At 34.6% G+C, this 27,828-nt stretch overlaps 3 protein-coding genes across 5 annotated transcripts; 1 reads left to right on the top strand and 2 right to left on the bottom strand.

Annotated features, from left to right (window-relative positions):
- The first annotated feature begins 492 nt into the window (after positions 1-492).
- Positions 493-1,734, top strand: LOC119069972 (testis-specific serine/threonine-protein kinase 4-like). Its single transcript, XM_037174215.1, has one exon. It carries the CDS (start codon positions 591-593, stop codon positions 1,524-1,526), a length of 936 nt encoding a protein of 311 aa, XP_037030110.1. The 5' UTR covers positions 493-590; the 3' UTR covers positions 1,527-1,734.
- Positions 1,735-3,192: 1,458 nt separating this feature from the next.
- Positions 3,193-4,357, bottom strand: LOC119069970 (balbiani ring protein 3-like). 2 transcript variants are annotated; one of them, XM_037174210.1, is made up of 2 exons: positions 4,230-4,357; positions 3,193-4,181 (listed from the first exon to the last, which is right to left on the bottom strand). In XM_037174210.1, the coding sequence occupies exons 1-2, from the start codon at positions 4,270-4,272 to the stop codon at positions 3,262-3,264; spliced, it is 963 nt and encodes a 320-aa protein (XP_037030105.1). In that variant the 5' UTR covers positions 4,273-4,357; the 3' UTR covers positions 3,193-3,261. The 2 variants fall into 2 exon arrangements, with proteins under 2 accessions (XP_037030105.1, XP_037030106.1); XM_037174211.1 differs by having other exon boundaries at positions 3,193-4,166; positions 4,230-4,356.
- A 4,572-nt stretch (positions 4,358-8,929) lies between these two features.
- Positions 8,930-27,745, bottom strand: LOC119069967 (steroid hormone receptor ERR1). Of its 2 annotated transcripts, none has more exons than XM_037174203.1 (7): positions 27,586-27,745; positions 15,117-15,242; positions 14,811-15,057; positions 14,275-14,739; positions 14,026-14,207; positions 13,731-13,903; positions 8,930-13,645 (listed from the first exon to the last, which is right to left on the bottom strand). In XM_037174203.1, the coding sequence occupies exons 2-7, from the start codon at positions 15,234-15,236 to the stop codon at positions 13,483-13,485; spliced, it is 1,350 nt and encodes a 449-aa protein (XP_037030098.1). In that variant the 5' UTR covers positions 15,237-15,242; positions 27,586-27,745; the 3' UTR covers positions 8,930-13,482. The 2 variants fall into 2 exon arrangements, with proteins under 2 accessions (XP_037030098.1, XP_037030097.1); XM_037174202.1 differs by lacking the exon at positions 27,586-27,745 and adding an exon at positions 21,109-21,619.
- Between the last annotated feature and the right edge of the window lie 83 nt (positions 27,746-27,828).

The following is a 27,828-nucleotide window of genomic DNA, read 5'->3' on the forward strand; positions in this document are numbered from 1 at the left end:
GCCATCGCTGATTTTTGCAGTAGTGACGATAACAATTTCCACAATCTATAGTATAATTTATAGTGAAATATAGGTAAATATGGCGTTATATGCTGTTTATAGGAATTTATGAAACTTGACTTCATACAGGGCTGTCGATATTGTCACCGGCGATTTCATTGTACATGATAACAAGGAAAAGAATGGATAATGTAAGTGAGGCAAATAGCCTTTAAGCAGAGAAGAAAATAAAATGAGAGAGCTACAGATTTTCACATTGGCTTTTGGTACGAATAGATGTTCCGTTCCGGTAGGCGTGAGCTTATGATTTTTGGTAGAAACCTTGAAAATAAGACCTTCCTTAAAAGTTGTTCCGAAAACATTGAGCTATTGAATTCTTATACACCGAATTTTTGGTATAGACGAGAGAAATGTTTAATTTACTGATTAGTAATGCTTCAAATTCTTTTTATTCACTTTAGTTCATTGTTTATTAACCACTGTGCTAACTCCACCTTCTCTCGAGTAGGCCAATTAAAATTTAAAAAATTTCACTTTTCGATACGTCTGCCGCTTAATATGTGTGCTTGTTGAAATTCTCAGTCAAAATTATGGAATCTCGATTTTCTATCAATTCAAAAAATGCAGAAAAAGCGAGCGCATCCAGTAGCACCGGAGTCTCATCGACATCAGCATTCGGGCAAACACTTTCGATCATAGAACCTGCTTCATCCCATTCCAGTGCCATAAGCCATCAGGGAAGCTTACTTGAGAAGGAGGGCTATAGAACATCAGATGCCATTGATAATACAAATGATGTGACAGTAATAACGGCCAGATCATCAGAAACCGGTGGTGTCGTCACTATCAAAATAATGACAAAAGTCGGAAATTCAGGCTTTTGCAGGAAGAAAGGCTTCTATCAAGAAATTGAAATGATGAGGCAACTGAATCATCCCAATCTGATTAAGTACTACCGGAGCATCGAGACCCCAAACCGATACTACATTGTCATGGAGTGTGCACAGAATGGATCACTTTCGGACTTGATTCGAGAAAAAGGATGTCTCACCGAACCGGGGGCGAGAAGTATTTATCGTCAATTAGCCAGTGTATTGTCGTATTGTAATTCTCGTGGTTGCATTCATCATGACATCAAAAGCGGAAACATTTTATTTGATGCTAACAGTGTTCTGAAAATCAGTATCTTCGGATACTCGTACAGGAATATGATAAATCATTGTGTTGTTGTGGATACGGATTGCGAGAGCAGCAGCCTCACTGAACCTGACTACGCCGATATTTTTGGCAGTGGGATTGTGTTGTTTGAAATGGTTTTTGGAAAATTACCCAAAGGTTATGATATTGTTTCGTTGAAACATTCATTACGACGTGTTCACTTCCCCGATGAACCGGCTGTGGATTCAGAGTGCAAATCGTTGATTTCGAGGATTCTTGTACCACAACACGGCAATAGGATTTCTTGGAATGATATAGCAGATACAGATTGGATGCTGCGGCAAGACATACGTAAAGTTGAGAATTGAAGAAAATCCATTCCGATTATCCAAGAAGTAAATTTGAAGATTCTAAAACTTTTTTCGATTGAACCTTATAATTGGCATAAGTAAGGCATCGTCCAAAAAGGACGTCACGCTTTTTTTCGATTTTTTTGAGGTGGGTCCATCCTATGTCACAACATGTCCGCTTTCTGATTTTCGGGGTCCATCCCCCAAAGCGGACGTCCGTATAAGGGAAAAACAAACTGGAGTAAAACATCAAAAATATAGTCTAAAACCAAAAAACACAACGAAAGTCATGGTGCGATGACTGCCGTAGAAGAATCGATTTCTGAGGACTTTGATGGTTTTGCATGCTTTGTCTGGTAAATCAAACACTACCAACGTCTTGATACCAAGTAATTTTTTTTTTAAATGTAGTACCAAAAATAACACATATAACCGAATCAGATGTGCGGTGGCACGAAAGTTCGATACAAACGCCATCTCATCCCTTCGTTGAAAGCAGAAAATGGAATAGAAAGTCGAGCCATCTGTTGTGAGATAGCGAAAATATTTTTGTGAAATACAAGTAAATCGTAGTCAACCATTTTAAAAAAAGATGTCATTGGCATCGAACTTATGTGCTAGGCCGCGCGTCTGAATGGCATTACCTCCTCGCTATATTTACCTTGGGTCCGTCCCATGTCACAACACGTCACGTTTTTCGAAAGGTGGGTCACTATGAGCGTGACGTCCTTTTTGAATGACGCCTAAAGTGTTGATTGGAATTGCGCAAAGTCATCAACAATATCACGCTTTTGTCATCTCAGTGACAAAAAAGTAAAACTTCCATTGCATTGTTTATGCAACTCAGTAATAATGGTATGTTTTTTTACAAGTTCAAAGCTGAATTTTTCGTTACTAGTACTAGTCGTAACGAGGCAGAGCCGATTAGGACATGCTCACGATGTCTACCGAAAAATTCCACTCTCATCACGAGTCACAAACGACGTTTTTTGCATTTGAAAACTGAAATGGGGCGAAACAACAACAACACTAACAAAGAAATCATTCTACAGTCATTTCAACAACAAAGAGAGAGTTACTTTTTCGGCCGCAAGGTAGTCTTTGAGAAGTATGGAAGAGTTGATATAGTCGTCGGATTTCAGTATTCAAGTAAAAATGACGAAATGAGAAACTTCCATGAGAAAAACGTTTATCACTTTGTTGCATAATAGTTATTTATAAGGCTCTAGATGTGTAAGTGTTACACGTCTTGAGCCTAATTAAGTACTTTTCATGTCTTGGATTAAAATTACAGAATTCTTCATAAGAATTCGTAATTTGGTCACTCGGCATGAAAAGTTGTACACGCTTCTGTTTTGAACGGTAGATCTTGGGCAATTTCGCGAATTGCATGCAACGTTTTATGCCACAGAGGCATCTAAATTCTAAATTTTGCGTATTATGATGCTGAGTGGTATAAATTACTATTTCACTTGGTGGTATAAATGAATGACTATTATGCACTGATAAAAACCTTTATGTGCCTCTGTGCATTAAATCGTGGACTGTCTTTGCTAACTAAATTCATACTGAAAATTATGAATTTTTTCAACTTCCAGTAGATAAAAACTATTTAGATCAAATGAAGTACTAGATTCAGTAATTACACTACTTGCAACATGTGAATTTATAAAGGTTTCTGTTCGGTAAAAGTCCAAATTTATTGATAATTTCTTTTCAATTTCCAATTACAAAATTCTCATTTCGAGGGTGATCAGTTCTTTGGCTCACTTTTCTGCCGCTCTTCACATCGGCATGTCACAGGATTCCAAGAAATATTTGGATTGATTCCACAATTCCTTGGCTCACATTTTTGCCTCTCTTCACATCGGCATGTCACAGGATTCCAAGAAATATTTGGATTGATTCCACAATTCCTTGGCTCACATTTCTGCCTCTCTTCACATCGGCATGTCACAGGATTCCAAGAAATATTTGGATTGATTCCGCAGTTTCTTGGCTCACAATTCTGTCTCTCTTCACATCGGCATGTCACAGGATTCCAAGAAATATTTGGATTGATTCCGCAGTTTCTTGGCACACATTTCTGCCTCTCTTCACATCGACATGTCACGGGATTCCAAGAAATATTTGGATTGATTCCGCAGTTTCTTGGCACACATTTCTGCCTCTCTTCACATCGACATGTCACGGGATTCCAAGAAATATTTGGATTGATTCCACAATTCCTTGGCTCACATTTCTGCCTCTCTTCACATCGGCATGTCACGGGATTCCAAGAAATATTCGGATTGATTCCGCAGTTTCTTGGCACACAATGTTGCCTCTCTTCACATCGGCATGTCACAGGATTCCAAGAAATATTTGGATTGATTCCGCAGTTTCTTGGCTCACAATTCTGTCTCTCTTCACATCGGCATGTCACAGGATTCCAAGAAATATTTGGATTGATTCCGCAGTTTCTTGGCTCACAATTCTGTCTCTCTTCACATCGGCATGTCACAGGATTCCAAGAAATATTTGGATTGATTCCGCAGTTTCTAGGCTCACAATTCGGTCTCTCTTCACATCGGCATGTCACAGGATTCCAAGAAATATTTGGATTGATTCCGCAGTTCCTTGGAACGGAGCAGTCATTAAGCTGCTCTATTGCTGACGCTGTTGAACGGGAATCTAACATCAAAATAATTTAAATTTATTGCTATATAATATTGATCTCACCGAAAGCCAGCACGGCAACAATCAACAAAATTACAGTTTTCATTTTTTTTTCTACACCTTTTCTACGTTTTCTGCTAAATTTGGTTACAGAATGAAACAAAAGCTCGTGTGGCTCTTTCACGTTAAACTGCCACCGTTTTATAATAAATTTTGTATTCGCGCCGAGTAATAATTTTATCATAAAAGTACTCGTGTTCGTGGAAATTGGAGTTGACAAACAAAAGAATATTTGAACAGGTTTTTCTTGTTTAAAATAAGTAAGTATAACAAAAAAATATCTCATCTTCCACTTTACTTTTAAATAATAACACTGAGTGATTGTTTGCTTCCGGGGTGATTATGACCGATGTAAAAATACTGTCGCATTTCATACACCCAGTTCCAGGGACGTCATATGGGCACTTAAAATTTGAATAAAATTAAGCTAACAGATCGATACATCTGTTTTGTTAGGCACTCTAGTTCTCCACTGTTAAAAAATGCTTGCGCCGTTTTTACCTAATCGTCACGTGCAACACCTGCAAATTCACAAAAGCTCAAGATTAACGAAGAACACGTTTCACGTTTAGAATTAATTAAGTGGCGACAAAGTCGTGAATAAAAGTGCAGAAGGAAGAGATTACGACGAAATCAAGTTAGGTAATAACAACGTTGCTGAAAAGGTGTATAGGCCAAGCAATCATTAAGCAACAAAAAGTTACTGTTCTGATGTAGTCAATCGGTCATAGCGGAACAACCTTTACACAATACATGCATTTCGATAATTGGAAAATTCATAAAGGAACCCTTTTGCAGCAAAGCCACTTGTCGCCTGATTCGACTCACTGTCAACTAACTCCGCGAATCTCTGTTGATTTGACCCCATATTATTTAGTCAAAGTCGATTTTTTTTAGGGAAAAGCTGGTTTCAAATTCAAATTTCAATTTATTCAATAATTAAGAACAAAAAGGAAGATCCTTATACAAATGTTCTGCGCGAAAAACAAAAAATAGCAAATTTACAAATTAATTAAACGACATATATAAAAAGAGAAAAAGTCGTGTCAAAAACGAACTATATAGACGGAAAGTAGACGTTAGAGTTTGGTTACAGTAGAAGAAAATAAACAAAAAAAAGAACAAAAATTAAATAAAAACTAAATTGACTCACATTAACACGCACCGGATAGTCACACCAACTCGCTTGCAAAATCCTAGAAATAAAACAGTAAAAAGGAAACGTAAAAGAGACAAAAGACTCTGATCACATGGGTGGCAGCACGCCCAAGCAACACCCAATCGAAATCTACAACGACGTAAAATATGCCATACTAGCGTCATTAAACTTCGCCGCCGATGGTAGCCTCCTAATATGGACCGGAATAGAGTTATAATCGGCTACTGACCGAACGAAAAAAGAGCGGTTGTACTGAACCGAAGAATGTCTGGGTAGTACGTAATTCCGACTGGGCACCGAGCTACCGACAAATAGTCTCTCGTAGAGAAAACCAGGCTCCCGCCGTTTCGCCACATTGTAGATGACGGTACAACACCGCAGCCTTAGGTAGGTCATCAAAGAACACCCAAGGACATCATTATCGTAGCCACGAGTACTGTCGTAGCGTCTCAAGCGATAAACAAAACGCAAACATGCAGAAAATGGTCCTTCTAACGACCGAATAGAAGAAGCAGAAAGGTTGGTTGAATAGACTGAATCCGCATACGTAAAGGCAGGTAAGACAAGAGACTTAACCAGCATAATCCGAGTCTTTTGAGAGAAAGTTGTTGCACACGAAGGGTGGATCAATAAAAAACCAGGTTCGTTCCGATAAAAAAAAAAACATAAAAAAATGAAAACCAAGTTCGATTGAATTTGTTCTATATGGATGAAGATGTACCATAATACATCACAAACTTTGAGACCAAAAATAATTCCAAGATAATGACAAATTTGGAATTGAAATATAAGGAGGATTAAATTACGAAAACTTAATAAATTAATGGAAAAAAGTAAACAAGGAATTTGCATGGAATTTTATATGGAGAAATCAAAAACTTAAATAAAACCCAGAAACAGCAAATGTGTCGCTTTTCCTAGGCGTGTACAAGAACCAAACATCAATTACTAAAACCAGCGATACATTTTCGAAATACAGTGTGGAACCTTTTTTTTGCGTAATTTGCCACAGTCGTAGTAATGCCCGAATCTATGGGCTTACCGCGTTGCTTATACCTTGAAATTTTGATCGTCAACGGTAGAATGACAACAAAGTTCAAACGTTCATTCGCCTCTTGCAGATACAGCTTGTTTATGGCCAATTCGGTAAAGACAATTTGAAATGTTCGACCCCAGCTGATGAAATCTATCTAACACACTGATAAAACAACATACGTCAGATATGTATAAAATAGCTGGCAGACAGCTTCACTTTTGTTTTCATGTCTTACTTCGGACGCGTATGCTGATTACATATGACATGTACTGCTCGTGACTATTCGTGTTACTCGTATGTTTACACGTTGGACATGTACTACGTATATATCATAAGTTAGCAGCATACGTGTCCGAAGTAAGACTGAAGTGAATCTGTCTGTCAGCTATTTTATACATACCTGACGTATGTTGTTTTATCAGTGCATACATAATACGATGCGAGACCCTCTCTTGCATCTTTCTTGAGACAACAGGAAAAACATCGGATCTATAAGGCTCCAATTTGCTAACGATTGAACAGTTGAGCGATGATTGAGGGAGTGATGTTAAAATTGAAGTGAGTCAAAGTAACAAAACAATAAGTTTAAAATTTGCATATAATTTTTACTTGGGGTAATTTGTTTCAAATAAAAGAATAAAAATTTAAGAATAAGAAGAAAATGTGTTTGTGTGTTCCACTTTTGCTAAAATAATTCTAAATTCTCCAAACTTTTTAATTTAATTTTTTTTTTCTATTTTCTACAATTTAATTTTTCTTCCTTTTTTTAATAAAAATAACGGTTTCTATAATATTTTTTTTATAATTAAAAGTTAATTTTAATCATCACAATGGTATATTATTAATATTATCATTTTATAATTTAGCAGGCACAAAAATTTATTATGAAAATTAATTCAAAATCAAAATGAAAAAACAAAAACAAAAAATTTTCATCAAACAAAAAAATTATAAATTTTTTTGTTTCTCTTCGCTTTTCTTTTTCGATTTTTTTTCCTTAAAAAAAATTAAAATAAAAACACAGTAAAATGTGTATGTGAATCTAAAGATTGGTTGTTGTTCCTCAATTGTTTAACAATTCTAAACTTGTTCACTTTAATTTTATATTTTATTTGCTGAGTGTAGGTTATATAAATTGCATTTTTCGCTTCTAGTTTGTTTTATTCTTCTCAATATAAACTACATTTTAAATGTGTGTTTGTTCTTAACAGCTAAAAGACTATAAAGGAAATTGTTAGTTTTTTCTTCTTCTTTCTTCTTCTTTATTTATTATTTATTATAACACATATTATGATATTACTTTTAGTTGGTAGAATATTCATGATTTTTCCATTCATTTTTATTTCATCCATTTACGAGATCGTCAATTTCCTATTCTGATTTATCAAAAAAGAAGAAAACAAAAATTGTCCAAAATGTATTTGTATCCATGAAACTGTTTCTTAATGTTCAGGTGCAGCAGTTTTTAAAATTTTTAAATTTTAAAGGAGCGATTTTCCTATCAAGTGTCTAGGTGGGAAGTTTTGCGCAAAAGATTGAAAAAAATGGCTCGAGACGAAGGCGAGGTTGACAGCCCATCGAGCGCGGAAAATGACCATTTACACTCAAGTTATGTATGGAAAATGGAAGCGAATTTACAATTTCGACAAAATAATATTTACGCACTGCAGTTCACAATAGTAATACAGCAAATTTCTAAATGGGGATAGTATTCGTGACCAGATGTTAAATTACATAACTATGCATGCATACAACTTGTGAAAAGTGGACTTTTGATTTGAGTCAATTTCACTAAAGCGACGTGTGAAAAGGTTGATTTTCTATACGACCTTGCGTAGTCGATTTTTCGTATAAAATAGTGGACTAAATTCAAATTTATTCGCATTGGCAACACTGTTTGTTTCGTCTCGTCTTTCATATGACAAGACAAAGGACGGTAGCATGTTCGAAAATAGAATAGAAAGCATTGGTAAGGATGTCGATTTGAAGACTGCTGTCTGACATTTCTCTTTGTTTTTTTTTTTTTAATTTAATGTAAGATAAAGTTACAGAGGTATTTATTATAGAAGAGTCTTTGTAGTAGCTCCTTAGAATTGTAACTTATACTGGAGCTATGCGGTGCATTTAGTTCAAGAAATTGTTCAGAAATAATTTAAATTGAAATTGAAATCTTACTAGTTTCACCAAAATGGAATTCTTTATTTTACAAATATTCTAGATCATTCTACCTCTACCTACATAACAAGAGGGTCAATAAAAAAATAGTTAAAATTGATTGGTTGATAATATTGACTTCCGTTCTTCGTTGAATAAATGTACAAAAGCAGGGCCTAATATCGTAAATTTTGTTTCTATTCAAAAGTGACAAAATGTAACCTAGTCGCTGAACGCATATCAAATAAAAATCATTAAATGTGCCACTACATTTTGTATAGAAATATCGCCAAGCGTTGCACGAAACATCTTTTTCTTCTCATTTTTCTTTTGCTTACATTTCGCTACATTATAAAAGAATGAACTGGCAAGAGCCTTATTCAAGTCACGATTTTGATAACCGTGACGCATCAAAAAGAAACATTGCACTGATTTAGCTAAAAGTTTATGATATTTGTTGATATTGCTCAATGAATTCATGCAGGTGTTGCCCTTGTTTTAATTTCGCTTTCTGTTCTGTTTTGGTAGAAAAATCGAATATTGTTTGTTAACTCAGTCGATATGGGCATACATTTATTAGCAGACGGGTAAGACAGACTATTTTGAAAAGTTTGAGTTTAGATTATGACAAAAAAATTCTTTTGTTTTTGGATTTACGAAACCCGCACATTAACTAGAAGTTCTTTTAAAATCCATTTTAGTCAACTTATTGCTGTAGTTCAGCGAAATAATGTTGTTGGCGCACAGATAAAATTCCTACGTTGTCAGTAAATTTGGCTCTAATAAAAAATGTCACTGGCGCTTCTTCTAGGCATTTTATTTTTCGAAAGCTTCATAAAATTTTTTGAAAAAAATTCTGAATTCAGAAGTTTAGAATTTTTTCAAAAGAATTTCATGACCGTGACCGTGACCGTGACATATCAAGAGCTGGTGCCTGTGCACATAACCAGTAGAGTTTGAAGTTTAGAATTTTTTCAAAAGAATTTCATGGAATTTTTACGAAATTAATTTCTAAAAATATGCCTTGATCTGGTCCACCAAATTACTGACAAAAAATATATCAAAATATGACAGACTTGTGCAATCCTATCACAAAGTTTAGCTTAAATTTTGATAAGTAGATTGAGTCATAATATACATTTTAGTGTGAAATTTAATGACAACTAATTTATGTGACACGGATATGATGTGGATTTATGTACACAGCGCGACGGCTATTCTTCACGGTCGATTATTCAAAAATATGTAATGCATGGTTCAAAGCTAAGTAATTTTTCAATAGGTCACGCAGAATTTAACTTTCAAATTGTAGCCAAAGCAATGCAGCGCCATCAGAGGTATCAATTCCCTGAATATAGTACAGGCATTTTCCATTTTTGTTTTAAAACTTTTGTTTTGAAGAAATAATGAAAGTAAAAATCAAGATCAAGAACCATTTTGTATTTAAAAGGAAAAAGAATCAGCTTTGTCTCGTCACTTCGTTGTACTTCTACACTTGTTCTATATTGCTACGGAGTTAACACATAAAACTTTTACATTTTAATTTGTTAAAATTAAATTTTCAAAATTTTTATCTGTTTCAATATTGTACTTTTGTTTTATTGAATGAGGTTCTTGCGGTTATTTTGTTTGGTTTTTTTTATTCGTTTGTTCTTCTATTTTAATGTTTCTTTTTTATTTTATTTTTGTTTATTGTTATTTTAAAGCATAATATCCTCGTCTATAAAATGAGTAGAATTTAGCTAGAATCAATAAAAGATGAAATCGGAATGAAACATTCTACAGCATAACGTTTCAGTTTGGAACAAAGTGCTATATGGTTCTCCGCTCGTTTATTTAGTGAAGAATGATTAGAAAGAGGTGGTCCCCAAACAAGCGAATAAAGTGAATGAAAATCTACGAAAATTTGTACAGTACGGGTATTGTCCAGAGGTGCCAAGTATTCAGAGGAAGTAGTTGCACTCCAAGATTTTACATACGATTTTTGATCATTTTAATTAGAAGTGTAGACATTTCGATAGTTTTGAGTTCATAGATTGGTATGCTCACAGTGAACACATTTTAGGCACATACACCGTTACATTCCGGGATATTTGCATAGTTGTCAAAGATATCTGTTAATTTTAACATGATTTTCGCTTTCTAAAGATTGGACAACGCTAGCTGCACACACTATAAGACTGTTAATTTGTAAATTTCGGTCATTCATTTTACGCAAACTTTAGATTGCAGAATTAAATTTAACATTCTGATAGCTATTTCTATTAGCAAACCATAATGAAGAGGATCGAACATTTGAATTGGTTTTACTTATAGCAAACCAGACTCGGTCCACATTTTCACACTGAGAAATTTTAATTCTAATCGCTTGAATGCAGACGTCATTTATCAATTGTTTGAATTGCCTCAAGCAACTTTTAATCGGTGAAGAATATTGATGAGCAGGGAAAAACATTATTGTACAGCTCGTCTTTAGTAATCTATTGCTGATTCATCCATATTCATTGGAATAACGTATTTTTGCGGTAATGTGTTTTTTACATGGATGTACATGGAAATTATAAATTTTAATGAAATTGTTACATCTCTAACAGGTTTAGGAAGTAGAATTTCATTAGAATTTATTTACGCCAAAAAAAATAATAGAATCATCACTGATGTGAACATAATTGGAAAAGTGGTCGATCAGACGTAAAAGATTCCAAAATGTTAAATTTAACTCGTTTACATCGGCTACGCAATCTGATGATACGATATTTACAATTGATTGTAGATTCTACAATGTAGAACCAAACTTTCAACTAGAAATTCGCTTGGTATATTTCTTTGTTTGTACAGCAGGGAGTTACCATCGTCGAGCTATGATCGAAGAATGTGTAAATTTTCGATATATTAGACGACAATGGTTCTGTATGATCAAAAAGTAGGTTGATATGAACTTTAATTGTAGACAAAGAGCTAAGATAAATTCACAGAAGCCAGTAGTATCCCTACAAGTTCAAGTGTTTCTAAAGTTTTGTTTTTTTCTTTCTAACAAAAACTCCCTTTGTCACTTAAAAACGTTATGCTTACAACAATCATTCTGATTCATGTTTTTCCGAAATTTACCATCTGTATGGGTTATGAGAGCCTACTTTCGGCAAATAAATTTTCGATTCTGCAGATTTGACGATTTTCGAAGAGATACCTCAACGAAATTCCTTAAACCTTCAACTGAGTTAATTCATGCATTAGTTACATTTACTTGTTTAGAATTATCTGGGTCACTGTTGCTTCATAGAATTTAATAGCTCATGATTGATTTGTTTGAACCCGAACCCGACCTAATCCATCCAGCCAATTTCAGGTACGGTTAAAAAAAGTTGAATAGTCGAATTTTCGTGTGAATTTTGTTGATCCAAAGCAATAAATCCATGTCAATAAATTCTAAGGATGTCGAAAGTACTGCTTCAAATCAGAAGATTATGGTTTTCGACGCATGTAGCATGTGGAATATTTGAAAAAAAAATGTAACACAATTGTGCACGTCCGTAGTCTGGTAAAAAAGGTAAAATACGCTTCCATATTATGGAAATATTAATAAGCCTGCAAGACTACTTCCTTATACTGTTTACTGTTTTTCGCACTATTTTCGGTATCTCAATTATTCCGAATAAAATGAATCTGAATTATCTAGCAGCTCAATATATTTTTCTGACATTTCGTTACAATTCACTCCTGTCATACTAACTCCAAAGTTTCTGGTCAATTTCTACGATGATGGAGTTGCTGTCATTTAACTAAAATAAGCATCTCGTCCTCTCGTCCTTCAAAAGTATTAATTTGATGCATTCGGCATCGGTGATCTACCAATACGGTCACAGTACAAGTGAACTTACTACATTTGACGGTGCCATTATAACGCTAATTCTATAGTCTACCGCAACAACGTCATCATGGCATTGTGTTTAAATCGAGATTGGCCAAGTAACAGTACAATGGAAACAGCGGCAGAAACAATGATCATTTGGAAAATCCCATGTGTTATGTGAAATTTTTGTGACGAAAAGTTTATTACAATCGTCGTAGCAGATTTAAATATTTTTACATGCGTCGGAAACCGTACTTTTCATGTACCGCACTACTTTCGACGCCCTCAGCATGTATTTTCCTAACGCCTGCTGAGAGACTTTTTTAGCGAATTTCAAGCACGAGCCGGGAAGCGAGTGCTGGAATCGAATAAGCTAAAAACGCCTTTTAGCAATCGTTCGCAGAATAACTATTACATAACTCAGATAAAATGAAAAGTCTCGTTTTCGTGTCTTTATTGACCTCCCGGCTACGCAAAATTCTCACGACAACTCTACTTTTCATCATTTTATCCCTTGTTATGTAAATGACTATTAATCAAAGGGACTAACAGTTAAAGTGAACAAAAATTGTGTCTGCGTCTGCTTGGGATGTTTAAACTAATATTCCTTAAACAGTATATAAGCAGTGTGATTGTATGGGTGGAAGCAGATACAAATTTGTTTGACCTTAACTGTAATAAAAATGATATGCTAGTTTCTTTTAGCTGTTTGTCCACGAATGTACACGTTCGATTTCGTAAATATTTACAAAGTTAGGGAAGTTCAGGAAAACATTTTTTATTCAAATGGATAGGTCAAAACTGTGTAATCGAAAATCAATTTCCACTTTAGAATAACAATGTTCGGATATTTAACTTGCTCACATTTTTTTTTCCTTTTTTAAACATTTTTTTTACGAACCGACCATCAACCATACCATACCTAAAATTGATTTTTTGTTTGTCTATCTTTTCGCTGAATTTTCGTTTTTTTTTTGTTTTTTGAATATTTTCCTTGTTTTATAAAAATTAACAAAACTTATTCATACCAAAAGCAAAAGTACGAACCGCTTGTCCGTTATTTTGAAACAGATTCCAACATTTCGACAAAAAGTTTTTTCATATTAACATTACCCTCCCGATAGACTTGAATCCAAAATTTTCGAATTATGTGATCAGCCTGACGCAATGACGGTAGTAATAGGAGCAATTGTTGCTGATGTGAAACGGCTCCATTATGTCTACCGAAAAAAGAGACGCAAAATATAAGATTCGTCATCACGAACATTATTAGTTGTTGTATGTTATAAGTAAGGAAAAGCAAACCTCAGCAAATACACGCAATCGTTCAACGAGCTCAGTATTGAATCTCTGAATTTTCGCAGTGCTGACAAATTGTCCAGACGAATGTCACAATTGGACAAAGTTAAAGCTTTTATTAAAAAGTATTCCTCTTTACGAGCAGACAACCGTTCCAGTCGTTGAGTTATTTGAACGCACTAAAATAGATGGAAAATAAAGCTTTAGTGATTGACAGACTACATTCACCTGAGCATTAAAAGTCGTAAAATTGCAATCATTTGTAGCAGTGCTAGCAGCTTAAAATGAACAACTATCTTACGTGATTAAACAGCTCTACTGCACCGCAATCTTTGGCAGATCGTTCGTCCAACCAAAAATCCTTAGCAAAATTCAATCTACCATTGTACGGAATTGAACGATGTGCTAGCTGTAAGGTTAAAAGTTCTGCCCATGTTACCTGTAGCAACTTCATTTGGTCATTAAGAGGCAGATCAATAAAACCTAAAATTACATTTTGGTCGTTTAAAACGAATAGTGTCGGAAAATGCATTACTATGCGGTGCAATACCTGGTATTTGTTTCGCCCAGCCAATAACATTTACTAGTTCCTTATCATAAATATCACTTAAAACACTGAGCAGTTCCTGTGCGTCAGTGTCCATACGAACGTCTGAAGTTGACCTTGATTTATCATCTCCATTGTCATCACAATTATTTTTCATAAGATCCATTCCAACTACGCCAACCGATAACATTTCCGGTTCACTAATCGATAGCGTTTCCAGCATTTTTATATCTTCCAACGATGTGGGAGCAGCAGTTGTGGTAGATTGCGGTATCATAAACTGGTAAGGATTGACGGAAGGATTTCGTCGATATTTCTGTCGTCCTCCGCGTACTCGGTCCAAGCGTACACCCTCCTTCAGCATACCCATGAGCAGACATTTTTGAAATCGACATGCCTGACACGCTTTTCGTCTCCTTTTGTTTATTTCGCATTCGTTGCTGGCCGGGCACGTGTACTCAATGTTTCCTGTAAACGATTGGACAAATCGAAAAGCTACAAAAAAAACTACAACAAACTCAAGGTCACCATTTACGAACCCTGAATTGTCCGTTTAAAAAATGCTTTGCATGCCTCGCAACTCGCTACACCATAATGAAATCCTGACGCAACGTCACCGCAAACTAAACACAATCGTCGCGGAACTAATTCCTCTTTCGAATTATCCATATTAATATCATTGCACATGTCACCGATCGGTGTAGTTGTCGAACTACAATACTGTTGATCTGGTGATCCCGGAGAGGGGTGTGGTTCAGCTGAAGCGCATTTCAACTCCATTTCGATCTGAAATGTTTAAATCTCTGTAATCAAGAATTCCATTGACACTTTAAATGTTACTGTACGTTTGATTGTGACGTATTGTATACGAATGGTTGATTGCCACTACCTGACGATGGAGACGGACTACAGCATGTGGTTTCTATCTCTTGCTTTATTCTTAATCCAGAGCCCTCAGCCATCATAGTGACCTGAAAAAAATAAAATATTTCGTCAATTTTAAGCGTATAGGCAACACAGGTTAGGTAGCTTAAATCTAAAGTTTTCTGGAGGAGAATGACCGACATTGACTAATGTATTCTCATATTTCGTAATATGATCTGCAGCTTCACAATCTATTCGCAAAATCAATCGTGCACTTCTAAAATTGAACGTTCAACAAAGTAGTTACGACCGTGACATCAAGCTAAATTAATTTCAGCCTTCATCGCAAACAGTCTAACTAATTTGTGGTGGCGCGACCCCGACACACCTCGAACAGAAGATTAATAAAATGATACCGGTTGGATGCTTTCTAAAAAAAATCCTGCGACAAAAGCAGTTGGTGTTAATGCATGGAATCGTCTTAGCTTTGTGAAACCCAAACATTTAAATTTAAAAATAGAAAAAATCAGGTTGAACTCTTGAACAAACCTGATTTTATTCGCCCTAACCAACTCCATTATACAAATCTTGGGAATAATGTGCTTGCACGAACCTTTTGTTATGTGAGCGAAATCAGGTGAATGTCGAAGGGAAAGGTTTCGACATTTTGAACCTTTCTGTGTGTGTCCAGTTCCACTACAATTTACCCTAATTTTTCAGAGAAGAAGATTTTTTGCGTCTGTAAAGACGATGAAAAATAAAGTCACAACAACTTGTCGAACATCACAAACTTTCAAAGCTCATCGTCTTTTCTTTTATCCGCAATATTCCAATAACGAGATCTATCATGCAGCAAGCACGGGAATTTTTTCTTTTTACCTTAACAATGCAGTGAACATGAAATCCATCAAATAAATCGGCACTCGGATGTTATGTGCTCAATTCGTATCGTTTCCATGTCTCGCTACGCAAGACACTAATTACCACTTTCGTGGACGGTTACCTTCGCTATGTTATCAATTTTACAAACGCAAAGGAAAATCCATGAAGACATTGTCACATACGGGTTTGAGTAATAAACGCCATAAGTGTGCGACAAAACACAACGTGTAATCTTATTATAAAAATGCCGGGTCATATGTGTTTGTGCAAAAAAAAGAAAAACATATCCCATCGCTCATCTGTTTGGCGTTGTTGTCTACACAAAGATATTTCGCGTATTGCAAATCTCACCAGTAACCTACAATTGTGTGTGTGTTTAATTTCGCGGCCAAGTTCAAGGTAAACCAGTCTGTAGATACTCAATAAAGAGAAACATGAACACAAAAAAAAATATACATTTTCATGGATTCGCTGAGTATGGGATGGTAATAAACACAGTAGTTACATTACATATCTCTTTTTTATATTATTTTTAGTACATAAATAACAATGCAAACTATTAAAATAATAAATGTAGTAGGTACTGTGTATATATCGTACACTGTTGTACAGTCGCTGATATTACCCGTTTCAAAGTTACAGATTGCATATGAAGTCGTAATTAAATATGACGAAACGACTCAATGTAATTTCATAGCATTTAATACCGTAAAGGATGTTATAGAAGTGGAAGTAAGCTTTTCAAAATTATTCAATTTGCAATAATCGCTTATCGTAATAGACAAGATTATTCGGCTTCCACTCCCCCTGCATAGCCGATTCCATATGTATCAGCTATTTGCTTGCACGTATAAGTGGAAAAGCGAGATTTTTAGGACTAAAGCCCATCAAATTGTTGGAAAAATAATTTCGGTGTGCCGATCTAGTAACAGCTGCCTTTACACCAGCTGGTGTCTATTTCGTTGTTACAACGATATGCAATTATCGCTTGTTACCCGTCACACAAACACACACACACACACGTATATAAAGAGAAAATCAAGATAAACACAAAGTAAACAATCGCTACAATGTTCACCAGCTTATACAAGACCAGCTGTTGCTAGATCGGCACACTGAAATTATTTATTTCCTGTAAATCTCTATTCGAACACATATCTTCATTTTCCATACAGCGAAATGTGTAAAGGCATTAGTGAATTATAAGAAAAATGAAAATTAAATATTTATTTATTTATTTCTTGGTTTTAACGCATACGTAACAAAGCCGACATATCACAGTTCAACATTAATTCTACATTCAATCCATCAATTCAGTTCTGTCTTCTCGTCTTGCACATCACATCAACAGTTAATTCTGATATCACGTCTCGTCAATATAGTTCAATTCAAAATCTTAAATTTACCTCAGTCCTCAACTTCGTTTCGCCAATCAATCAGAAAAGTTTTTCATTTCCCTTTTCACACATCACTTATACAATCCAAGATAATATTTTTGCTTCTCAAAGCTACGCGATGAGAGTAAAATATACTTGGCTTTCATTTTTCTTATAATTCACTAAGGCGACAGGCACCATTTTGGAATTTGATTATTCATATGAAATATACGGACGAATGGCGGACATATAAAAACGACTTTTTTTAGCGTTAGGAGCGCCCAACGATGGTAAGCCTAGCCTACACACCTCGTTACACATGCATTATAGCAAATCCAAATCGATGTTGAACTGTTGGTTCCTGAAAAAGCTTGTCGTTGACTGGTTTAAATTACGAAAATTGTACTTTTATGTATCACCTTCACCAATGGTTCTATTTTGACGCCGGTACACTGGCCAGTAACAAGCGTTGTTCGGGAGCTCAAAAGTAAAACCCTAGAAAAAATGCCCCTTTCGAATCGGGCAGTGTAAAAATGTGACATATGTCTGGAGCCGAATGAAGGACTGGCGTGCACACATGCCCCTAGTCTAACAGGTATTTTAAATTGAAGAAGATAAAAAAAGGTTCATGATTACTCATAGCTCAATCTCAAGGAATCATTACAGTGATTAATAACATGCAATATAATCGGATTAATCAATTTGTGTACACGACAAACACGGAAATCATTTCTGAATTACATAATTCCATCCACTACTATTGAAATATGTTTACTAATTCTTATCAATAATCTTGTTCTAGATACCAATTACTAGTCGAATATATGGCAATTGAATAAGAGCGAATCTCAGTGTAGTATTATAGAATCTAGACATCTACTAACTGGATGTAATTTATAGGCACGTCACGATAATAATTAATGTAAATATTCAATAATTGTACTACATGTGCAATGTGCATCATGTGCATGTTCAAACTCTTCGATGTAAATAGCGAGTAATAAAGCAATTTTGAATGCTTTCGTCTATTGAAATAGTCGGTTCGATACAATTTTCTTTTTTGCTGTCTAAGTCTATACATATGTATGCCCCCTTATATATAATATGCCTGTCAACTCACTAAAACTTAAATTATTTTATTTGAATTAGAATGTCTTGTAATATAAGTAAAATTGAAATGAAAGTAATGTCTGTTAAGGGACTGATTAAAATATTACGATGCAATATGCTTATAAATGGGTAATTACAATTGTGTTCGGGCGAATATTTTACGATGAGGTTGGCGTGCTTGTACAGCTTAGAAACTAAAAATGAAGTTTCTTGGTTAATTCTTTGCCTCTCAAGGCCGTTTGAAATGCCATCCACGTTATCAAAATCTCATACAAATTAATGAATGAACGAATTCATTTAACGAAACTTAAATGAGGTTACGTCTGAAAGTACCGTATCTTGAAGACAATCTATTGGTGTGACCTGATGAGAAATTCATGAAGTGAACTGCATTGAAAAATGAAAAAAGAGAACCCGTTGGCTACTCTTTTTCCAATGTCGTTTGGAGGTACCACATTTTGATATTTTTGAAAAATTGTTCGTCGTTGGTTACTGAAGTTATGGCCGCAAGGTATCCCCAAAATTCGCCGAAAAGTTTATGACAATCGGTTGAGTAGTTCCGACATTATTTATGATAGTTAAGGGTAGAAAATAAGTGCCGTTTACATGAGCACTGATGTTATCTACTATTACATGTTACAGTCCCTTTCGGGTCAGGCTATAACCTCTACACTAGTCAAAATAAAAATTTGGAAAGCATGGACGTAATTTAGTATAGTATCAAGCCCCAGGTGATACTTTGAACAACGGAAGTAATAGATTGCTGATGGTTCCAAAAAGGCATTATGGTTTGCGGTTCCATAATTGCTGCAGTTTGTATTTATTTATGTCGAACACAAATATTCAAATTACCTGAGTCTAAGAATTTCAATCTTCAAGAATTAGCGAATCCCGTCTCCGTGTATCGTTATTTTCAAGAAACAATACATGGGATCAACATCGACGCAAAAGACATTACACTGTGAAATGAGAGGATGTAATAAAATTGGTAGATGTATGAAACGACAATCCGTTCAGGTCTGTCGTTATTGGCAACGCAGATATTTTTCTGTCCAAATTTTCGCAATAAAATTAATTAAAAATAAAATGTGCTAGCATGCGCAAGAATGGCTCACACGCAAAAACGAAAAAGATTATTATGATAAACCGAAGTAATCGTAATATTATGTTGGAATTCTATGGCGTCATGCCGATCAATGTGCAAATATTTTTTATCGGGATGAAAACCATAATAAATGAAGAAGTGTTCAGCGGCTCAGCTGTACACTTTATTATGATTATTGCTACTTAATAGCAGTGGATCTGATTTTTTTACTTCAATATGAATGTCTGTTCGTCTGTCTACGTTATTGGTCTTGACAATTGAACAACTTAAGCTTTGAAAACTACAATTTTAAATGCCGCTAGCATATTACATTTTGGAAGGTTTTTCTTGCCTTCGTACAATAATTATACTGTGGCTAATTTTATGAAGTTATAAACATAAACCCTTTCAATAAAGTCTGGTATTAACCAGACCAACTATATAGTTAGCAATTTCAAACAATATTTTTATAAATTATCTGAGGCATGAACTGAACAACGAACAACAACAACGAAAAAAAGCAACATTAATTTGCCGAAGATGATTGGGGCGGTGAATTTTTCATTATTTGCTTTCGAACAAACCGGTTGATAACTACTTTTTATTACATAAACGAAATGAAAAACACTGTCGGTTTTATATGTATCTGAATAATTATAGTTAGTGGTATATCATGGCATCACAGGTAATAGGTAATGTGTATACAATGATGAAACCATGGTACGCGATGATAACAATGGAGATATATCAAACATATCAAAGATTAATTATCAGCCGCGCGAATATTTTTCAATTATCCGCTGATAAATTGCATGCTATTTAGTTATGATTGGGAAAAACTGATAGAGACGGTTTTATTGTCTGAACTGCTCTTTCGTTTTCCTTCAAACAAATTGTTTAAAAATAAAAATCTCCTTCTGTTCATTCACTTTTCACTGAGGAATGTCATGGGCTTAATTGACTGGAAATGATATGCAGAACTAAACTGCCTGCGATATTCATTAACATAATCGGACAATCAATTCCCGAATATACAAAACATTCACTCAATGCTACACAAGATAATAAAGACGAAACATTTGTTGACAAAATATTGCCGGCGAATTTTTTTTCATATGGCTCAATATTTTGTCTACTGGAACTGGAATAATAATTTTCAAAATTTGATTTGTTTCGTGAGACAGGGAGGAGAGACGACGACCAAAATCAAATAAAAAATTTTTTATTGTCTTGCAATAAATTAGATTCAAAATAAACCGAAAATGTTTCTCGTCAATCCAAAAAAGACACAAGAGACTTGGCTAAGATAGGAGAGAGAATATGTATGAAAATAAATAAAAAAAAACATTTTTTTCATGATAATACGGTATAAAGTCGTAATTTAGGCTGTTATCACTTTGTGAACCGAAAGTTGGTTGACTGATTACGAAAAAAATTATAAATTTCTAAAAAAATACATTTGACCGTGAACATGAACCTGAAATGAATAATAAATAAATGAAAAAGAAATTTTCAACATACCACATCTTGCATCCAGCAATCCATATCAGAGAACAACAAAATACTCAGGAAAATGCAAAAATCGCTTTGTACTAAACAAGATTTATACTTTTTGGTACACACAAATTAGGTAGCTGGCGGGTTGTAGTCTCAATTATTTGTAAACGCTTTTACATACAACAATTATCTCACAAATTATAAATAATAAAATGTCCATAAATTTCAATTCGTTATTTGCTATATTTATAATGTGAACCAGTAATGATACAAACTGGGAATTGAATTTTTTTTTCGATCACTGACAACTGAGTTCTGTTTTACTTCATTCTTAACGTAATAATCGGATTTGTAGCGTCTTTGCTCCTTTTCAGCGAAGCAACAACATGGTAATGTTTTTAAAAAAAAGTCAATTAAAAAATAAACAAAAGAAAAAAGCAACAGAAAAAATAATTTAAAATGAAAAATGATTTTTTTTTCTCTCTCCACTAAAATATTTAGTGTTACTAAGCAGATCGATGCGTTGTTCCATACTAAAGAATTATTTTCGCGAATAAAATTGCTTTGCATATTGCTAATTCACAAAACATTTGCGAGCCAGCACATATAATACACTCTCGAACGTTATTATATACCTATTAACCAGAATGATGTACGTAATAGGGAATGCGTTTGTGTTAGAAAATTTAACTTGTCGATTTTATAAACAAAAATTGCAAAGCTTCAACAATAAAACTTTTGCGAATGGTCTGAATTTTTGTTTATATTTTGAATGTATCAATCAAAGAGGATAGTTCGGTTGACCTTGTCGGCAATGTTCATTTACTCGATGATACATAAAAATTGCATACAACGAAAATTACTTAAGTGGAAAACTGTCGTTAATTACTTTAGAACATGTGCTGCAAAATTAGTTCTATTTATAAGCGACGGATTTTATTATTTATTTTTTTTTGGAAAAAGCAATTTTTTTATAAATCATAACCGAACGACGTAATGCAGCGTATAAAAATAGTATATTGGGATGCATAGATGTTAAGTATAAATTCGATGATTTAATGCGTTGTGGCTTGCGCAACATAGGGGACCTAATTTTTCCGCTCGCAGGGTATCGGAAAAAATCGTTCATCCGAAAAACTAAAGAGTCAATTACATAACCTAGGGATGAAAAATGGAAGAGTCGGGTTTCGTGTGAATATGATGATTCGCAAAGACGAAAATTCCTTTTCTAAATTTGTTGAAATTTTCCAATCCAGTCAGAGACAGTGAAATTTCGCTTGGTAGTGGTAGAACCGTATGAAGACGAATAAACAGATTTCATTTTTTGTGTGGATCAGCTGAAGCAACCTCATGCCGAAATTTCACTACCTCTAACTGTATTTACCAAAATTTCATAAAGATATGCCTTGGCTAAAAGAGCGGAAAATGCGGTCATTGGTGCTGTATGAATGTTGAAAATTGTAAACTCAAATAAAAACTTTAATGAATTCGTCCGAAAATCATTAGAGGATTTTGAAATTGTGATATATAGGAGGAGAATCTCATTACTACAACTTTCAGCATCCAGGGCCTGGATTCCAGGCCATACTTCCTCCGACCTTCTACCTACTATTTATTCTCTCAAAATGACGTCAGGTCTCATACATAAGTGAAATTAGCCTCAGTGACAAAAGAGCAAGGGAATTTCCTTTTTGACCTGATAGTAATACAAAAGTGGATCGTATTTCAAACTAAATGCATTTACCACTCTGTCATTCACGCTATTGAAAGAAGACGCTAAGAAAACAACAAAAGCTTTTCAATGGCATCTCCATAATAATTTTAACAAAACAAAGAGCTAAAAAGCATCATGTGTTTACACGGAAGCTTAATATGTCGTTGATGTCGTCCTCAGGTCCTGGAAGTGGTTTTGAGTTTATTTTCTCCATCATCTTTTCGTCGGCTTGGCTTTCTCACTAGTCAGTACAAAAAATATCCAAGAAAACATCCTCGAAGATTAACTGACAATATAGATCACTTTGCATGAATTTACTGTGTCGCGTTGGTATTATTCACATAAGATCTTAATATCGGTAAAATATGAATAAACGAGTCCGATCCTGGTAACTGGAAAAGAGCACGTTTCTCATGATCGTATAAGTTCCCCTCAAAGTAGCAAAACAAGTTGGTAAGAAATTATTCTGAAGTGTTGATTTGATGTTTATCTCAAGATCGTGCAGTGGAAGAAATCAATTAAATTCACGATTCAAGCGAAATATTCATTGACAAGATATAATTGAGAACGTGAGATCATAAAAGTTAAGTTAATGAGGTGCAGCGACGGCATATCTAAATTTCTTAAATTCGAAACTACCCGTTTCTGATTTCAATTTTTTTTTCGGTTGATTGCAACAAATGTTCATCTAAGACTAAGACTTTTAAATTATTACCAACATTTTGCGGGTATATAAAAATGCGATGATCAGTAAAATGTAAACAAATTTTTGGACGTGGCAGATCAGATATGATAAAAAATGAGATAATTAGAACTCTGTCAACCATAAAAATCTATAACAAACAGTGAAATTTACTTTGTCAATTATTCTGTGATACAAAATGATAAAAATTAAAATTATTTATCGAATCAAGCGATTTTCTGTCGTTTCTGCTGAACCAAGAATTTTATTAAGTTAAAATGAAATTTTATTCGTTTCTAGGTGCATCTGTTAGGGCAACCATTCACATCCTTCCATAGCAACAGTTTTCGTATCAAAAGTTTTCGCAGCAACAGTTTCCGTAGCAATAATTCCCATAGCAACAATTTCCAGGGCAACAGTTTTAGTATGAGTTTCTTAAAGACAAGCTATTGTAAATTACGAGAACTTGTGATATGTGACTTCTCAATCCTGCAGAACTTCTTCTATAGAGGAGCAACAACAGATTTAAAATTCTTGACCATTGTCCTCAAGCTCAAGAAAATTCATCATTATTAGCCGCCGGGACACACCTTTTCATTATTCTGCTGGACAAAGAGTAAAATGCTCTTTAGTATACCCCAACCTCAGGAAAACCCTAACGACGGTACGCCTTAGTGTATATCTCGGCAGTCAAACATTGTTGATAATCTGAATTGGAGTTAAGCAAAGAATTTATTTTTTTGAAATGCCTGTCGTGCCAGACAATTAAAATTGTCGAATAGACCATCTTCAAAACCGTTTGAGATGCCATCCACGTTTAAAAAAAAAATCATACAAATGAATGAAAAAAACTTAGGTGAGGTTACGTCTCTCGACCGTCAACAAAATTCTTATTTTTAAATTCCATTAGTTATTTGGCATAGAGGTGTGCGCCGAGTGACGAGAACAATTTCCACAATCTATTCGAAGAGAACAATAAACTGGGTGTGCTAAAGGTCGGAAGAACAACTACTTCTAAAGTCTATTGTCAAAAGCCAATAGTATATTCTAATTATCTTATCCTCGAGTTAATTTTTAATAATTTGCGGAGGGAGCCATCGGGAGGGAGAGAGTCATAGGTAGGTTTGGACATTTTGCTACAGATAGAGCAAAATATTCAGTACTAAATGGAAAATTTGTTACGAGATATAATGATAAGTCTGGAAAATGCTTGAAATGCAAGTCACACACGGCAACAAGTAGAGTCTTTAGTCCCAAACAACGGAACAATAGTCTTTCATAATCAGCTTTAAGAATACATACATTTACATGACTCTGATGTCATTTTTATGTACCGGCAGCGGCGCTTGGCTGAGCACCTCCAGCCGGCGGCGCACACCTCTAATTTGGGACCAAAACTTTCATTTTGACACCAATTTGGATTTTGATGGGCGGAATATGCGTTTGATGCCGCCTATGAAAAGTTAACTATAGCGTCTGAAATATTTACAATATGTCATCGGCTGTTTTCTACCGGTGATATTAATTGTTGGTTTTGCAAAATCAAAAACTAAAGAGAAGAAGACGTTAGAAACATTCTAAAGTGAAATGAGACGCCCTCAAATGGATGATAAAAACAGAACTTTCAAGACGCTACAATTTACATTTAAAAAAAAATGTTAGCGGAAATGATTATTGCAGATTCAGAATAGAATTCATTTCATTGCATGTCATCGTTTTTAAATTAATGTTTCTGACAACAATACAGCCAGTCTACAACAAAAAAAAAAAAATAAACAAAAGGCTTCGGTTTGGTGTTTGTAATTGCATTCATACTGAATTGAAGAACATCAAATAAAAATTTGAAAAAAAAAACTTCGCAAATTACCCTATCGTCCAAGCTTCACCTATATTGTAGTCTCGAAGCTTATACGTCAGTCTACAATAAAATGTACACCAACAAACCTAATTAACGACGGCTGATTCGTTTCGACTTCTTTTTTTGTTTGTTCTGTTTTGTTACTATCAATGTAATTTTGAGTTTGAGTAATATATAATTGTGCAGACATAAATAAATTTTTGCCGAAAATTCGTTACAGTCTGTAACATATATTCCATATGTTCGCCTGAATATATATGAGGAAAAAAAAATCGTAAAAAAATGCACGAATTACATCGATAGACAAAGTTTGTTTCATTTTTATGTTTGGTTTTACACATTAAAGCAATTTTTCTCTTCGTTTTTATTTCACTTTTAACCAAATTTGTTTTAGTAGTTGTTCAGCGGTATATGAACTTTACACAGAATAACTGAATAACCTTGTCCTTGAAAATTGGAACCATCAATGTATGAGTTATAAATACCCAACTGAGCAAAGCCATACACAAAAAGTTCGTGAGGTTTTTTTTTCTCTACTGAGTGATTATTTCATGCATGTCAATAAAGTGGTATAGCCACTTATTATTAATATTTTTATATATATTTATTTATAAAATGTTTGCGACCATTCATAACCATGCATATAATCCAAAAATATATCCACATAGACACAATTTTTGTCGCCAAATCAATTTTTTTTAAGTTGAAATTCTACACGATTTTCAAGCGTAAGTTGACTTTTCCAGTGAAATAGACACAATACTTTTTACGGCTCTGAAAGGAAAATATTTATTCAGAGAGTGAGAGCGAGAGGGTTTGGCTGTTCCGCACACTCAATGTGATTTCATTTCGATTGAGCCGGCGAAATACTACACTAAACACATAGTACAGCAAAAATATTATTCAAATATTAGTATCCAGATAATAGTCTGGGATTTTAAGAAAATATCGACAAAATCGGACATTTCTTGTCTCCCTTAGTAACAGTTTATACAACTACCGTTTTACACACACCCAACCAGGGCCACACAATCTAGGAAACGACAGCGAAAATGATTTTTGCCGGCCTGAGCTGCGTAAAAAAGCTAACAGCCCATCGCCAGACGGTCAATAGTTTAACCTTTCACAAACTGTAAGTATGTTACCGATCTAATTACCGAATCGGTTGCATTAGTTCAGCAATATGCCGCTTAGTATATAAGCCAACATTAGCCTGAGTATATCGCTTATTTTTGTCGTTTCTGTCATCAACGATGTCTGTTTGCGAAAAGTTACAAATTTTCTCATTCGACGTAGGGATGAAGACACCAAATCAATCTTCCCAAACGAAAACGTCAAATTTGTCATTACACAACCAATGTTGAACGATATGAACATGAACTGAACTTATGCAATGTTGCAATAGAATTCTACTTTCCACGCTCAGATCTAAAATTTCGTCGGACTATAGAAAGTTCTGTTAGAGATTCAACTGAATTTGAATTTATCTGTTGACTCAGATAATTGTCGGTAGACAAAACATTTAATTAAACATTAGTTCGATCTGTCACATCTGTAAAAGAAATCATTTTATCTAGTCAAGATACCGGTTAGATTTAGGTAGTTCTAGTTCGCAAATCGTTAACTAACTTTGAATAATTTAAAGAAAACTAGAAAAAACATCTTAAAATGTTTGATGTGTTACAGGCTCTTACAAAGCGCTATAAAGTGTAGCAATTGTAGCTCACAACGCTGGCTGGTAATGAAAGTAATCCTTTGTTATAATAGAAACCCAAGAGTCCTAGCTGTGGGCGTGTAAAAACAGTTTCTCCTGCCACAAAATGACAACAAAATTATCAATGAATTTTTCCGAATGGATTTGATGAATGGCTATCTATCATTGAATGGCTTTACTCTTACATAAGACCAACAGACGGTAAACAAATTGTGTTTTTGGTGACCAAAACAATTTGCAATGAAAAAACAGCAAAACAGTACGCTTCACACAGAAATATCACAGCTATGAAATATTCCGTTTGGTTACTCAGAACACGACAAAATGCATTGTGTAATGTTTGGCTGATGCCGGATTCTTTAAAATAAAATTTCAATTAAATTTTTCGTCTGACATTCCTTTAGAAAAGTGATAAGTATGGCGATGTTTTCCAACATAACATTTCACAAATATTACGGACATTTCGTCGGATTCCAAAGAACTTTCAAACGGATTACCAATTTTCAATAATTTGTACACAAAATAGAACTAACCTTGGTCAATTTAAGCACTTTTTACGGTACAATTTATTAACTCAAAACGAGTAAAGACAGAAAAATTAATCAAAAACTATTTGACACCAGCTTTTACAACATATACACACAAAACAAGTTGATCGTTTCTTGTCTCGACTTATGTCAAAATTTATTCGTGTGTGTGTGACAGTTGCGATGTGAACGTTTTCTACGGCATGTATGGTCTCGTAAAAGTGAAAGTACCAACAGCGCTGAAGCACT

The sequence above is a fragment of the Bradysia coprophila genome (genome assembly GCF_014529535.1).
Source record: "Bradysia coprophila strain Holo2 chromosome X unlocalized genomic scaffold, BU_Bcop_v1 contig_416, whole genome shotgun sequence".
Classification (NCBI taxonomy): domain Eukaryota; kingdom Metazoa; phylum Arthropoda; class Insecta; order Diptera; family Sciaridae; genus Bradysia; species Bradysia coprophila.